General features: G+C 34.2%; 1 protein-coding gene across 1 annotated transcript in view; it reads right to left on the bottom strand.

Moving 5' to 3' along the window:
• The window catches only part of Tenm1 (teneurin transmembrane protein 1), a 784186-nt gene that overhangs the window by 293560 nt on the left and 474222 nt on the right, over positions 1–16404 (bottom strand). The window contains exon 8 of the mRNA XM_005401273.2: positions 2845–2997. Coding sequence (XP_005401330.1) covers positions 2845–2997 — 153 coding nt within the window. The remainder of the gene's footprint in view (positions 1–2844; positions 2998–16404) is intronic.

The following is a 16404-nucleotide window of genomic DNA, read 5'->3' as shown; positions in this document are numbered from 1 at the left end:
TTTATGACATATTCTGCAAGGTTTTGGTTTAGTAGACACATGACATTATAAAAAAAGAGCTATTTTTACTTGGTATATAATAGGCAAGTAAAGACATACTTTTCCAGAACCATGAAGTGCAGTTATAGGTAAGGTTATGTTCAGGATTCCATAAAAAGTCAGCTCAAGTTAACAACTTGCATATACGGCATGAAATAATAATGATTTTTCCTAATAAGGTAGTAAACTAAAGTCAGTTTGCCCTGTTTGTTTTTAATAATTGAGGAGAAACATAAAACTTTTTAAAATTTTTAATACTTGTCACAACACATTAAAACATAGGTGAATGAATTTCTGTAAAATCTATCATGAGTAGACTCTGGTGCTTTGATTTCCCTGTGTAAGAACTCTTTTGTGGTCTTTTTATACACTTCACTTGTAAATTTCAGTACACAGTTTACCCTTGAACAACGTGGAGGTTAGGGCCACTGATCTCTGCACACTTGAAAATATCCATGTATAGCTTATGACTTGCCCCCAAACTTAACTGCTAATAGCCTACCACTGACTAGAATCCTTACTGATAACAAAAAATTGATTAGTACATATTTTGTATGTTAGATGCACTATAAACAGTAAAAAAGCAAGATAACTGAGAGATCACTTTTTACTATGAAATATAATTCGCTGGAGACACCAAGGCTCACATGGTGATGGTCAATGCCACATGGCATTGTAAGTGGATACTCACGTCACTTGAGCTCATGGCATCAGGTATAGGAGGTATCTGTGATGTTACTACACTAGTACAGTATGCATTATAGCTCATTTTGTGCACTTATGATTTAATTCTGCATCTTCACATTTGTTTAAATTTTTCTTGACAGCAAATGGCACCAAGTACTGTTTGCAAGTGTTTGCATGTATTTCAATAAATTTTAACTTTTTATAATGGATTTGGGTATATGATAGTAAATGATAAAACAGACTATTATTTACATATATTTTCTGCATTCATGAAATACTTAACTTGTTGTAATTTTAAAATATGTCTACGCTACCTGATTCTCCTGTGAGATTTCCAAATTGTTAAAATTTTTTTTAAAATGTGCAATATAAGTGGAGCCTCCTTGTTGAAACAGATGTTTAGGAGTCAACAGTAATGTGTATGTTCAAAAATGAGGCTCTGGAATCAGTCCACAAGTTTCTAGTTGTGTGACCTTGTGCAAATTACTGGACTTGTCTGTGCCTCTGTTTCTCATTTGGAAAATGGGGACAATATTTCCTTTATGATATAATTGATGTAAAGTGTCTAGAACAATTTTTGGCACATGGTAATTACTTAAGAAAGTTTAGCTATCATTATCAACCTACATTATGATAAGGAATCATAAATGTGAATTAGAATAAAAAAGTAAATATACTCTGATGGCAACTATGATATGACCTTTGCTGTGCTGCATTTTCATTTTTATTATACAAGTATAAATCAAAAATACCCTCAAAGAGATATTTCTGATTTTTGCCATAAGTGGAAGAAACCCCTGGAAAGATGATATAAATAGTGGCTGTTATAACTTCTGATATAAAGGGATCAAACAGTAAGAGAAAAGGGAAAGGGAGAATAGAACGAAAAATATGCCTGTACTCAGACCCCTTTCTCTGTGTCCTCGGACCCCTCTACTTTCCTCAGTCTCTGTCAGAAGCAGCAGCAAAACTACTGGGAAAGGTTAGTACCAGCTAGAGACAAGTATTTTAAAACAAGATATAAAGGAAACTGTATCGTGAATTGAAAACCTGAACAGAACTATTAACTTTTTCTGATCCCTAAGCATTTTTTGTTGAATCATGGATCAAAGCAAAGTCACTTCTATAAAAGCAAAGAGCAAAGAATCGAAACCCACAAACAATCCCCTAAAAGGAATTAAATACACAGGTGAAGGGTATCAACTGAAGCAACTATAAAACAACATGATATCTTATTTGCAGCTAATGAACCAAAATACATCTTAGTACCATATGAAATTGTAAGCTTCTTGAGTATAATACTTTAAGACCTCCATTTATTCATTTATTTTTGATCTAGAAATATCTAGATTAGTGCTGGATGTACATGTTCTTCATTTCCATTTTTCAAATTGCCTTTCTGAAATTTTACATGGACGTATTGAATCCTATTTTAAGGGATGTCGTAAAACAAACATCCAGCTATTTTCAATGCTTGTATATTAAGACCAAGATCATTCCATGTGAATCTGAAGTTAAGAGTGCTGTTATTGTGACATTTATCACCAGAAAGTCAAGCAGTTCAGACTTATGTTAGTTTAATTTACCATTCAGGTCTCAAAGTGATTTTTCTTTTCCCCCAACAAGGAAAAGTTCATGTTCCATAACTAGAAAAAAATTCATATTCTCCTATTTTGGCACAACCATTCACCCTTACATTAAGCACAAGAGGCCTTTTCTTATTATAAATAAAAGAAATTTCTATATACTCTTGGGAAAAAGTTGTATGTAAGTGTTGGGCATGGACACAGAGGACTTATTCAAAATCCCATGTAGCTTCAAGGTGGTTATATGCAAAACACAATTTCCATTGTATTGAAAGCTCCATTCTGTAAATATTTATCTATTTTCAAAATTTCCACATCTTTGAAAAGTTTGATAGGTTTATACTCAAGGTGTTGGAAAAAAGGAAAATGTGCTTTCACAAGGCATTTTCATGTATTTGTTCTGTTAATGTAGAGCCCCTCTTGCAAGTAAGCATGAAATTTAATGTGAAGTGAAACCGTCCCAGATATGGTCCAAATGACAAAATCAGAAGAAAAGTAATCAATAATCTATCAATCATTTTGACCACTGTACCTTTTTTCTCTGATTTGTCAGAAACTTTTCCTCCAATTGGAGAGTAAGTGGTATCCATGGACTCAGTCCCTCTGTTCCCTTTGCTAATTCCATTCTCATACAGCTGTCCTTCAACTGGTTGCAATTGCCAAGTCAGGCCAAACAAATGTACTGCTGCAAGAAAAGAAGTCACATATTAACTCATTCAGACCCAGTAAGAAGATCTCCTCGTAAGCCATCCATTTACACCTAAAAATTTCAGGATGAGTTAGCAGTCTTTTAGTTACTATATGCAGCTAAAAATTCATACCTATAAGTGTAATACATGTAGCTACTTTTTCAAGTAGCTGTTGCAAAATGTTCTGAGACTAAACCTTTCCTAGTGATAGTGTTAAAAATTAGAGGATTAGTTAAGCAATTATAATGAAAATGAATGCCATGACTCCCTCCATTTCCTTTAGTCATGTAACTCTGATTTGCTCACTAAACTACTGCAGAGAAATATGACAGCCTATCACGAGAACATCAGAGACTTCTCCATGGCAAATGGTTCCTGAATATCTCTAGTAGGCACAAGGCTCTACAATAGCTGCAACAGATGTTGATATCTAGATAGCGATTAGGGTGGTATTTGGCATTATTACAAGTGTAACATAACCATAATATTATGCAGAAGAATTAACATGTAATAGGTTCAAATTACTATAAGTTAATTAAAGAGTACATAGTATAGGTCGGTATGTAGGGAAATGAGCACACACTGTGATGAGCATATAAAAATGCAGCAATCTTTTTGGAGGGAAGTGTGGCACCATTTATTTAAAAAGAAAATTTTGCTTATGCTCTAAGCCAGTAATTAATTTCTATGAATTAACTATTATTGTACCAAATTACAATGCAGTCCATTGTACCAATCCAAAATAACATAAAAAGTTATGATCTAAATATTCACCAAGAAGCAGTAAAATATATAACTGACAATATCATAAATAACGTATGATTATGTAGTTTATGCATTACATAAATAACATACGTATTATGTAACCTCAAAATCATGTTACCGAAGACCATTCAGTGGAATGGTAAATAATCATGATGCATTAAACAAAAATATCAGGTTCCTAAACAGTATGAATAGAATAAGCTGAAGAGTGTGTGTGTGTGTGTGTGTGTGCAAGTGTGCGTTTTCACAGCTGTAGAAAAAAATGTACAGAAAGCATGTTTAATAACATGTTAATAGTATGGCAAACTTAAACAGGTTTTTCATTTTATTCTTTATGATTTTAGCTTCTTCCTTATTTTTTTAAATGCACATGTATGATGTTTGCTATGTGGAAAGAAGCTTTCACTTTAAAAGAAATGCTTGAGAGGAGTAATAGGTTAAATTTGGCTGATCTGATCAAAGAAAGTTTTATGAAGAAATTGGATTAGAAATGGACTTTGAAGGATGTGCAAGGCTTTGATGGTTGATAGCAGTGGGTGGGGAGGAAAGGCAGGCTGAGTAAAACATGATTTTGTAAGTACAGAATGTATTTGATGCAAAGGAATTTTTTAGGGTTCATTGGAACTTAGTTATGTGTAGGTGGTAGTGGAAGTGAAGGCTGAAGGTTTAGGGCCATATCATGGAGGTCACTGAATGCTACACTAGGACATTTAGATTTAATTTATTACACAACATACATAAATTCCTATCTTCTTAGCAGATGAGTGAAATAATGAAAGTTTTCTTCAGGAAGGTTAAATACACAGCAATGGCAGTCATGGAAGACTCCTAGGAAAAATAAATACTGTCATTAAAATACCTTTTGTAAATAGTATGAAGGATGAATTGGAGGCCCAGAGATACCTCAGAGAAACAAACGGAGATGGTACTCCAATGATCTAAGTGAGAAATAATCAGCGGCTCATTTAAGGACATGTTATAGGAGTGTCTCTGCTACTTTCAGTGAGGAAAAGCAGATACGTTCAGGAGAAATTGCCCAGATAGCAGGCCAGGATTTGACAACAAACTCTAGGTGTGCTCATGGTGTGTGTATATTTCTTGCATTTATGTAGCTGTTCTAGGGGAGGGCATATAAGAAAGTGCGGAAAAAGGAGGAATTCATCAGTTACTATAGTACATCAGTTACTATAGTAACCAATGAAGAGTAGAAAGATGAATAAATTTAGGAGATTCTTCATTTGGTCTACACATAGTTGGTACTAGACAGGTGTTTTATTGAATAACAATGAGTTGAATACATGGTTTGAGTGGAGATTCAAAGAATGCAATTTGATCAGTTTTGGAGACTGTGGGCTCCAGGGGCTGATGGACCATGCAGATAGTAATGATAACAACAAGAGATTTGAAGTTACAGAGAAGTTCTAAAGCTAGAATAATGTTGCAAAGTCATGCATGCACAGATGCAAAGTTGGAATTGTGAGAATGAATGAGGCCACTGAAGGGAGAGGATGTTAGAACAGAACAGTGCCTAAGGCAGAAGCTGGCAAAACTGCTCACTTATTTTCTCATTGTATTCTTCAACACTAACTAAATCCTACCCGAAGGAAAACAGAGAAATTTCTCATAAGCTACTTCAAATTCTCTGTGTTCCAAAGAAGACTGAAGGGGGCTAACCTCTGTATCCAACACTCGTACAAGTACAATATATGATTTAATGATCGAGAACGGAGAAGAAGCCAGACAGCCTCGTTAAACACCATTCATTCACTTTCAGTTGGAGGTAAAGAGATTTCTAACACCTATTTCTAATTTGTCCTTTAACTTTTCAGTATTTAATTGGTTTCTAACTTTTTCTTAAAATTAAAGCCAGTGCTGCTTGATGAGTTCCTCTTTCAATTGTTGGAAACAATTGAAACCAAAAGCTAGTGGCCCTGAGTAAGGTATGGTGTGGTATGTTAATAAAATTATATTACTGACATTACTGACATTTGCATGCCAAATGACTCAAAGTTTGGTTTACAAATGTGTCCTAATGAAATGAGTCTATCAGTGTCATAGAAAATTTTATCTATCTCTGCCCCCCGCATCATTTGAATATTATGGATATTATCAAGCATACTGAAAATGAGCTTCATTTCCCTAGTTCAATTAGTTTTGTGAAATTAGATGGGCTATATGTAACAAAGGGCATAGTGATTTTCATTTTGAAGGCCGAAAGGACAATTTTATATACTTTAAGTTAAGCCAGCTTCCTAAGGGCACCAGAAATGAGAGAAAATGCATGTGGTGAGAGATTGACTTCAAAATGTATAAAGTAAAAATTAATTTTCACCACAGAATGGAATGGATGGCTTCCAGCCAATCAAGCCAGGTAAAGAGGTATGGGCACATTTCCAACACTTTGTGAGAGCAGTGAAATTTTATAATTTTTAAATTTTACTATATGTTTCCTGGGGAGCAAGCTGTTTAGAATGTATGTTTGCATGAATGCATGATGAAAGTTAATTACTTGCTGTGGATCGAGGGTGCCATGGCAAGGCTACTTGCTTTTTCTCTCTTCTAAATTAAACTTCCATACGCTGAATTGTGAACGGAAGCCAAATGTACATTTATGTTCAGGGTATACTGTGGTCACCAAACAACTTGCTAGGATTGAGTTTTATTGGAAATAACTAATAGTTTGTCTAAACTAAGCCAATAAATAAAATTATCTTTATCTATAGGATATAAATTTCACCATTAGAAAGACATAATAGTGCTTCTCCTATGGGGATTGTTTATTGATTTATTCAACGAATATTTTCAAAGCATTTGTCAAGAATATTGGGAATGTTAGAGTACCAGCAGAGGTAATATTAAAAATGTTGATTAGCCAGGATAGCATGAGGTCAACTACAGTCGTTATCATACAGAAACCATCACGATGACCTAATTAGCTACCTATTTGTCAGCTTTGGTTAGAAGATGAAGATACAGCATGTTCCTTAGCTCCTAGTGGATCCCCATTCAGAATCACACTACTTAGGTTTCTCTCAAACCCAAGTATAGGCAGAATGAGTCAATCGGCTAGAATTAAGGGTATAAGGGGAAACGAACAGCACAGCACTCACTTAGATTCATTTACTAATTCAACAAATATTTTTGAAGAGTTAATTTCTGTCAGGAATTTTTTTTTTAAGTTTACTGCAGTAGGTCAATGAAAAAAATCTCTACTCTCCCACAGGATAAATTGGTAAAGACAGGCAAAGAAAGATCAAAATAGAATATAACTGTTACAGAAATGAAAGAAACAACAACAAATAAATGAGATATTTTCAGGCAGTTATAAGTGACATGAAGAAAAAAATAAATGAGTGGTCAAGAAAGGCCTCTAAGAAGAGACAATATTTGAACCAACATGAAAAAGATATGAAGCCATGTGAATGCCTAGTGGAAGAAGCTTCCTGGCAGAGGAAACAGAAATTACAAAAAGTCCTTAGGTCTTACTCAGAGTATATGCAGAGCACTAAGAAGCCCAGTGTGATTTCAGTCAATAAGGCAAAGAGTGGTAGAAGAACTCATACACCTAAGGACTGGACGAGCAATCATGTTACCTCAGTGCCCTCAGACCCCCTTCAAAACCTGGCCACCAATAAACAAAAGGCGAATACAAAGTAATAAACTACAACTTTATATACCAGAACACAGACCTCCAAATAAGCATTGCTAGTTGAAGTAGATGTAATATAAGTACACTTGACAGGAGCAAAGATGAAGTTATTGTTCTTAAAAACATAGAAAAATATGTCTATACAATGAATAGATATGTACAGTATCCATGTCTCAGGGATCATTGGTCCCATTATTTACATTTCACTGAAATAAAACAGCTGGACAGAATATATGTAAATCAATTTGAGTATTCCAGCACTGGTGCCTTTTCAGCTGGTTAAGTAATGGCAGGCCCTAATAGTCTTTCAATAAAAATCCCTTTCTGTTGAGCTCTGTACATCGTATAATTATTACCCTTTTTGTTTGATCAAATTGCAAAGAGCTATGCTCTGAAATTATAAATTCATCATGAAGTTAAGGTAACAAATGAATTATCTCGCTTCTCAGTTGCCAAACTGAATCAAGTGTCTTGGATCTCAAGGCAGGCTGATTCCATGAGCAGAAGCTCTTCTTAGCTTGCACACCTCTACAGAAACCACATCTTTCTGCAGTTATAGCTGTGCATTCTCTGTTATGACGTCGGACTCTGTTTCTCTTAAGTAAATTTTATAATCAATAACATTTCTCCATTCCGTGCTCACTAAAGAGACAGATATTCATTTATAAGAAGGCACAGGAATGCTTCAGAAGAGATGTCAGAAGCACAACCTGCATGACAGTCTTGTGCTGTCCTGTGGAGTACCCACTCACTGCTTGTGACTGAGCACTTGTAACTTTGGTATTTGTAATCAAAGACTGAATTGAAGAATAATGTACATGCCATATTAATAATTTTATATTGATTACATATTGAAATGATAATATTTGGATGAAATAGATTAAATAAAAATTTTATTAAAATTAATTACACCTAATTTTTAAAACTTTTAACACTAAAAATCTTACATATGTGGTTTGTATCATATTTCTATTGGACAGTGATGATCTCAATTATCTAGAACATTTCACAAAGAGAGATGATGTTTCCCTATTAGTGCTCTATCAGAATCTATTGAAAATATCTGTTTACACAACCACCTCATTATTATCAAGCATTCAGAGGGTGGGAGTCATGTCTTCTTTTTCTGACCCTGGTGCTGAACTCAGGATTTGGTTGTTAGGAAGTATTCTATTTGTACATTGCTGAGAGGAATATATTGTAATGAAGTGGGTTTGGAAGGAAATTTTAATATGTATCACAAAATTAGGAGTGTTCCCTGATCAACTCATTCTACTTCTAGGTGTCTATATTAAATAAATAAACACATATTTGCACAGTAGGGATTGCATAAAGAAATTCATTTTTTGGCATTGTTAATATACTAACGTTGCTATATATAAAAGTGTTAGAGCAACTAATATATCTGTCTATGAGAAAGCTATATGTTTATTTTGTGAGATCCTTTGTGAATCTAATTATAACATTATATAATGTATACATGCATAGAAACATCACATGATATCCCACTAGTATGTACTTCTTTGTTTTTATCTACTTATTTTATCTAAAATAAACTTAAATTGAAAAATTACCAGAAAAATGAGAAATCTTCTGTAAATTTAAAATGATTAAAACTGTTAAACTGTTAGGTTGAAGAAAACTAAGGGGAAATGGCAAATAAATGCAGTATGGAGTCTTAGGTAAGATACTGGAACGGAAAAGAGACCGAAAAAACAGGAGAAATTCTAATTAAACTCTGAACTTGTAGCATCACACCAATGTTAACTTCTTATTTTTAGCAATTTTACTATGGTTATGTAAGATGCTAACATTCACAGAAGCTCAGTGACAGGTATACTGGAGTTCTGTCCTCCATTTGCATCTTCTCTGTAGGTCTGAAATTATTTCAAAATAAAAAGCCTGAAAGAGAGATAAAAGACTGCTCTAGCGATGTCCTGGAGCCAACTTATAAGAGGGAAATGTGTCTCTTCCCAAACCCACCTTTACTGACTTCATGTTGGCAGCTGAAATTGGTTATGGTGGGTGTCTTTACATTCCTGGCAATCAGCAAACGTTGCAAAGCAGAGAGGACATAGTTGCCAGAAATCTGGTTGTTATTTAACAACACACACAGAGTGACCTATATATATTGGCATGGAAAGAGATTTGTATGAAAGAGGCTGTAGTACAATGCATACCCTACAATCCTGTTTAAGTAGCAAATACATAACTAATTTTTTCATAGTGTTGGAAGCTGTTCCAATGATAATATATTCCTTTATTATTATACCATTTAAAAATTCATTGCTCAACAAAACTTTAAATTTTACTCCATCCTTTTATTGTCTTTTTTCCTGTCTATACTAGAGGTTTTTGAGCATTTTAACCATCAGAAGCATATTTAGCAATTAAATATGAATAATCCCCAAATCATAAAATTCAGATAAAACACACCTCTTTTGATTAAAAGAGATTGTGGATGCAAAAGAACTGCCCCAAAACTCTGTAGAATACAGTTTGAAATCTGATGGTCTCAGAATCATCATAAAAATAACTAAATAAGCAAAATCAGGGTGCTGGGAACAATTCTTTTAGCAATGTAAATTTATCAAACTATATTTACAGTGCTACTTTCAAGAGATAGGATTACTTGTATATTTTGATATTTTTAAAACTTTCTTACAGATGTTATTTGAATCCATTTCATAACAAAGTAAATAGGTCTTTGGTAAGATATATACAAGTAAATCTTGAAATTGCAAGAATTTTAAGGCAAATATATTTATTTTCTGATTCTACTAAAGAAGTCTATTTGGAAAGTTTGAAATTTGTCTTAAAATAAAGTCTGAGTGTTCTGTTTGATGTCATGAGTTTCAAATCATGTTAAACTAAAACAATGTAATATTTTAAAACATTTTTTTCTTCTTTTGTTAGCATTTTTCCCATACCAGTTCCTATATATATATATACACACACACACATATATGTATCTTGCTTCATGTTCCCTCAGGCTATGAAATGCCACAGATTTTTGTACTTCACTTCCAAAGCTTGTGAAAGCTACAGATTATTTGCCTGCTCCACAGTCCCCTTCCTAAAAAACACACCAGAATATTACCTTGATGATTTCAGGATTTCAATTTAATTTCTATGGGAAACACACTCACCAGACTGATACTTTAGTGGATATCATATGATACGAGATGTTTCTGCAGTGAGTATCAGCGCAAATATAAATGCTAATCAAATTAAATGTAGTGACTTCAAGCATTACAGAAACCAAAGTGTCGCTCCATCTTAAAATAAATTCCATTTTCATTATATTAAAAATTACATTGCTATATAACTAAGCTATAGCCTTTTGATAAATTACCTTCACATCTCAGTTTTGTCCTGGTAATAGCCAGATTACATGCAGGACTGAAAACTATTAGTTTTTAGTGAAGCATTTCTCAAGAAGTAAATAAAGGAAGTAATGCATGTTTACAGTACCCTACTTTTGTCTTAGTAGTTTCCCTGCAGTGTTCTCTTTTTTCCTAAGATTATATTATACTAAAATATCATTCTTATACTACAGTATTAACATAAATAAAACATACTTATGTGTTCTTTTTAAAAGCAATTTGAATGTAGTCAATATGGTTTTGAAATCCCTGTCAAATATTTTTGAAGCATGCAAAGCTATTGTGCTGGTTATGGTAGAATTCCTTTCGTAAAAATGGATTTGATGAGAAGCACACACATGCACAGAGAGACAGACAGACAGACACAGCGAGTTTTAACTTAAACACTTTTATAGAGTACATTTTGCAAATTTGCCATAATGACCAGTAAAGCTAAATGACATTAAGATTGAGAAACTACAGCAGAAATAATGAGAATGTCTTTCTTATTTTGCTACAGGTTTAAATCACTGCTTTCTTTGCAAATGAAATGAATTATTCTCTGTTGCAGCAAATTTTTTGCCTTATATAGTCTCAGTTGTATTCAATACTCAGTCTAGAAAAGATTCCATAAAAGTAATAAATCATTTTAATTTTTCAGCTTTATATTATCTTAAACTTTCATTTACTGTGAATTTTACACTTTCCATTCCAAGGCTGCAACAATATTTATAAACTGCATGTCTCTTTGGGTACCTTATCACAGTTTTAATATATGATCTCCATTTGCAGTTGCATAACAAGCCCATCTGTGCAGTCCTTATCAGATAGACACAGTTATTTAGGGGTTTCATCTGAAGTCACAGCAGCAGTAAGTGCTTCCTGTAATTCAAATCTTATTTATCTTTTCATTATTATTTGCTTTGTGGAGTCAGGAGGAAGAAGCCGCATCATGATGGATAAATTTTAGAAATCAGTTTAATGAATACTGCAGAAGAATATTAATTTGGTCAGGCATCATCAGTTTTAATTCTTTTGTCCTTTTCCACTTTATTTCACATTCTTTCAACTAATTTTTCCTTTTGCTATGGTCCAAATCACTATTGTTTCATCAGTATTTATAATTGGAGTATTTTATATCCCAAAACAGTCTCTAACTTTCTTTCCTGCCTTTAGTACATATTGGTAGTTATATCTAAGTTCTTTAAAAAGATCCAAGTAAAACTAATGAGCATACAAAGTAAGCAACATACTATATGGTTCTATTCATTTTGTATTCATTTGTCTTTTATATATTTAAATTTTATAAATGAAAATGTATTCATTGATTTATGTCTACAAACGCTGAAAGCTACTGCTTTGAAACTCACTTTCCTGATTAAGCATCATGTAGTCATAGGAACAGAAGCATGGCATGTATCTTTATGCAAACTTTTAAGGGCTGAAACTTTAAAATCCTTTCAATTACCTGCTTGTCCACAGTTAATATTAAATAACATGGCTTAAATGAGGGTGAGAGGCAGGACATATTATAATATGGAAAGCAGACAAGAGGTGGAAAACTACTGAATCTTCTTAGCTGCCTTTTAAGATTTAATAAACCAAGGAGGTACAGAGAATGAAATATGCCAATTACAATGATTCAACTTGTTTTTTTTTTTCCTTTTTTGAAGATGACACCATAACAATGTTCTTCAGAGACAACAATACATTATCAAAATGAAGCTTATTCATTGTCAAGATCCTCAAACTTTCTTTCATGCAATTATTATTTGTTGGTTACTACTATGTATTAGACATTGTCTTAGGTGCTGAGGACACAACAATACCTGGTTATAAAAAACCTTGCCCTCGTGGATCTTGCATTGTGTGTAAAGGGGGACTGCTGTACTGCAAACTACAATCTGTGTGACCTTGAGAAAACTACTCAGTCTCAGTGTTTCAGTATCCTCCCCCAAAATTGTGCATAATAATGACAACTCCATAAAGTGCTTATGTATGAAGAGCAAATATGTTAGTCATGCAAGGTACCTCAAAAAATTCCTAGCATATATTAAATGCCTAATCAATGCTAGCCATTATTATTAAGTCTGGTTAATTTCCCTTTAAAGTTAACTTTACTGAACTATCTTGGAAGTGGAGAAAGGCAGAAAGTCATTTTCTCAATGAATCCTTTGCTTTCCTGCTCTAGACGAGGATTGTACAGATATTTTTTTCTGGGGAGTATAATATAGAGGTACTAAAATATCTGACAAAACGTCATCTGCTATCCTCACAAGCTGAATATCAGAATTAAAAAAAAACTCTCATCAAATTTTCTAATTCCAAGTTTAGAGTGAGCATTCTTCAACCAAACATTATTTTTTCCTGACCAATATCTCCCCAAACTGCTCATGCACTTTTGTCCAGCACCATGGTTGCTGGGGTCCGGAATTCAAAGATTTTAAATTCTCTAGGGAAAAGGTTCTCAAAAATTAGAATACTTAAGATTTTTAAAGATGTCATAATTTCTTGGTAAACACACTTTAGCAAGTTTAACATAAAGCAATTAAATTCTCATTTTGAGAAACATAACTGAGAATTCTCACATACCTATACGGTGTGAAATGGATCCCAAGAAAATTTTAGGGTAGTAACCAGAACTCAACTCTACAATGTATCTGTGCAAGTAGAGGAATCTCCCTGTTACTTAATAATATAATGGTGGTTATAGAGTAAAAGACTACGGACTAGCTGAGTACAGTTTGGAAAGACTGAGGGGAGGAAGTTTAAAGTGAAGATATCTGGCAAATATGACCTCAGATTGGTGATCAAGGTTACCTTCGCTAGTGACAGCATGTGTTCTTGATGTGAAGACGATAGCAACTCTGATCTTCCTCCCCAATACACCTGTAAATCTCATCTACATGTAAGAGTGACATCATCAAAATCCAAATTGAGGGACAGTCTGCAAAAAGTAGACAATACTATGAAAACTGTGTAGGTCACAAAGTATGGGAAAATGTTACAGACCAGAGTATGATAGAGAAGCATGAAAATATAATATCCCATCTTGGAATAGGAAAGGAACATTGAGGGAAAACTGGCAATATCCAAGTTCAGTTGGTAGTAATTAACAATGCTTGTTCATTAGTTCTGACAAATTTACCATGAAGATACAGGATGTTAACAACAGAAGACATCAGATAAGAAGTTTATGGAAATTCCCTGGACTACCTTACCTATAAAATTTAAAATGTTCTAAAATTAACATCTTATTTCAGTATGAAAATACCACAGAAAATTTATTTGGCTCAATCTATTCATTTTACATAGGAGAAAATGAAAATTTAGAGAGAATAAATTCTCTCTCCTACAACACGGAGGGATAACACTTGGGCCTTTAATTTCTACTCAGTCTCAGTCTACTAAGTCATACGACTTTTGTTTTATTCAAAGCCATGAGAAGATGTGATTCATATATTCCATTCAATGACATTTATTGCTGAAGTAATTTGGCTGAAATATTGGGCTAATGAAGCCAATGCTTTATGTTAAAATTTTATGCCAACAAGTTGATTTTGCATAAAAAAACCTGCTGTTGCCCATGGACTAATTATTTCAAGTAATTTTGATCAATTACACCAGGTAAGTGTACAGAACAGTAGTAGAAACTCTATAAAAACCTCTCTAATTTGAAACACACACACACACATATATATAAATAAAATCATCTTTGCATAAGAAAGCTTTAATCATTTTCCTGGATTACCAGGTCATATGTAACTGAGGTTAAAATATGCATTCCATTAGATCTACATACCTCAATTTTCCTAGAATTTTTGTTAAAACTGATTACTTTGTTGTCCAAAACCTTGCTGTTTGTTTTTGAAATGGATTCAAGTTGTCCTTAGAGAAAAGGTAGGTGTCGGGAAGTTTTTTCAACTTCATATGACCCATGAAAATTAGTAATTTTTTTCTTAACGTTTCCTGAAATGTCTTGTCATTCTCTCTGTTTTCATTATTTTCTTATGGTTTAAAAGTGCAACTTTGATTTTTTAATAGAGCATTAAAAGTTCTAATATACAAAATTACTTTATAAATCAATAAATAACAGCTGGAACCTACAATAGAAATAGGCAAGTTATGAAGAGGCAATTCACAAAAGAAGTTAAGCTAATTAACAGGGACAACTTAAAGTATTCAACAATAGCAGTAATTTAATAATATAACTCAGGAAAGTAAAGATTTCAGCACGATGGTGGAATCAAAATTTCTAGTGCTCACTCCCTCACAGAAACATCAATTTGAACAACCATGCAGCCTAAAAATTCATTCACAAGAGTTACGGAACCCAGTTCAGAGATTATAGCACTGAGATGGAGCATTAATAAGTTTCACTGAAGAATGTGAGACGGATGTGGTACTTGTGTCACCCCTCCTCCAAGCCCATGCAGTCATGCAGAGAGTTACTTCCAGGGTAGAGAAAGCAGAGGGAAGTAAGCACCCCACTTCACTGTGGACAGGCCCAGACTTTCTCCAGTAAACTCTACTGCCAGACTGTCCGTCATGCACCAAGTGTATAGGACATTCTCAGTGCCAAGTAAGGCTCTGTGTCCTAAGGCTTCAGGATGTTCCCCACAAACCCAGATTCTAGGCATATATAATTACCAATCATGGCTCCAAGGACCTAACCTCTAATATGGCTACTTCAGCTCCAGACTCCAGGCCCTGAACAACACTAAGCTGGCCCTCACAGCCCCAAGCTCCAATCTTACCCTAGTACCAGGCCATCCCTTATAGTTCCAGGCACCAGCCTGGCACCTGCAGACCCAGACGCAAGGTCTGCCTCCTACTGACCTAGGCACTAGACCTATAAGTTCAACATTCAAGCAACAAGCCTGCCTACAGACCTTCCCGAACAGCACAAACAGAATCTCTGGGGGAGTGGACCGCTAAAAGGCTTTCCCTGGTCAAACTAGTCTGTGAAGATTGGAAGAAGTAACAGAGCCACAAAGATCATGAATAATCGGAGAAACATGATACCACCAAAGAACAAAATACTTTTTTGAGAAAGAGTCTTGCTGTGTACTTCAAACTGGTCTTAAACTCACTATGTAGGCCAAGCTGGCCTCACTGCAATTCTCTTGCCCTAGTCTCCTTAATGATGGGATTACAGATGGGTACCACCACACATGGCATAATAAAGCATTTGTAATCAGTACTTTAAAAAAGGAGATCTATAAATTTCCTAACAAAGATTTGAAAATAATCATCTTAAAGAAATTCAGTGAGCTATAAAAGAACACATAGAATCCAATTGCATCCATTTTGCTATAAATGTCTCGAATTTACCTTCTTTATAGCCAAGAAGTATACCATTATGCACAGGTACCACATTTTCTTTATCCAGTCATCTGGTGATGGGTATACAGGCTGCTTGCAGGACTTAGTTATTATGAATTTTAATGTTGAGTGAAATAAGCCAGACACATAAACTTAAATATTGTATGGTATCTCTAATTTGAGTAAGGCAACGTACGAAGAGATTTATAAGGGATGGATAGAAGAAGACAGGGGATGGATCTCTTGTAAATGGGAAGGAATCCAAGAGACTAAGAGTGAGAGCTGAGGCGGAGTGGAAG

Source organism: Chinchilla lanigera, unplaced genomic scaffold (genome assembly GCF_000276665.1).
Source record: "Chinchilla lanigera isolate Chin_1 unplaced genomic scaffold, ChiLan1.0 scaffold00072, whole genome shotgun sequence".
Taxonomy (NCBI): domain Eukaryota; kingdom Metazoa; phylum Chordata; class Mammalia; order Rodentia; family Chinchillidae; genus Chinchilla; species Chinchilla lanigera.
Note: the sequence above shows the minus strand (reverse complement) of the source record. Positions and strands in the feature narration are given on the sequence as shown.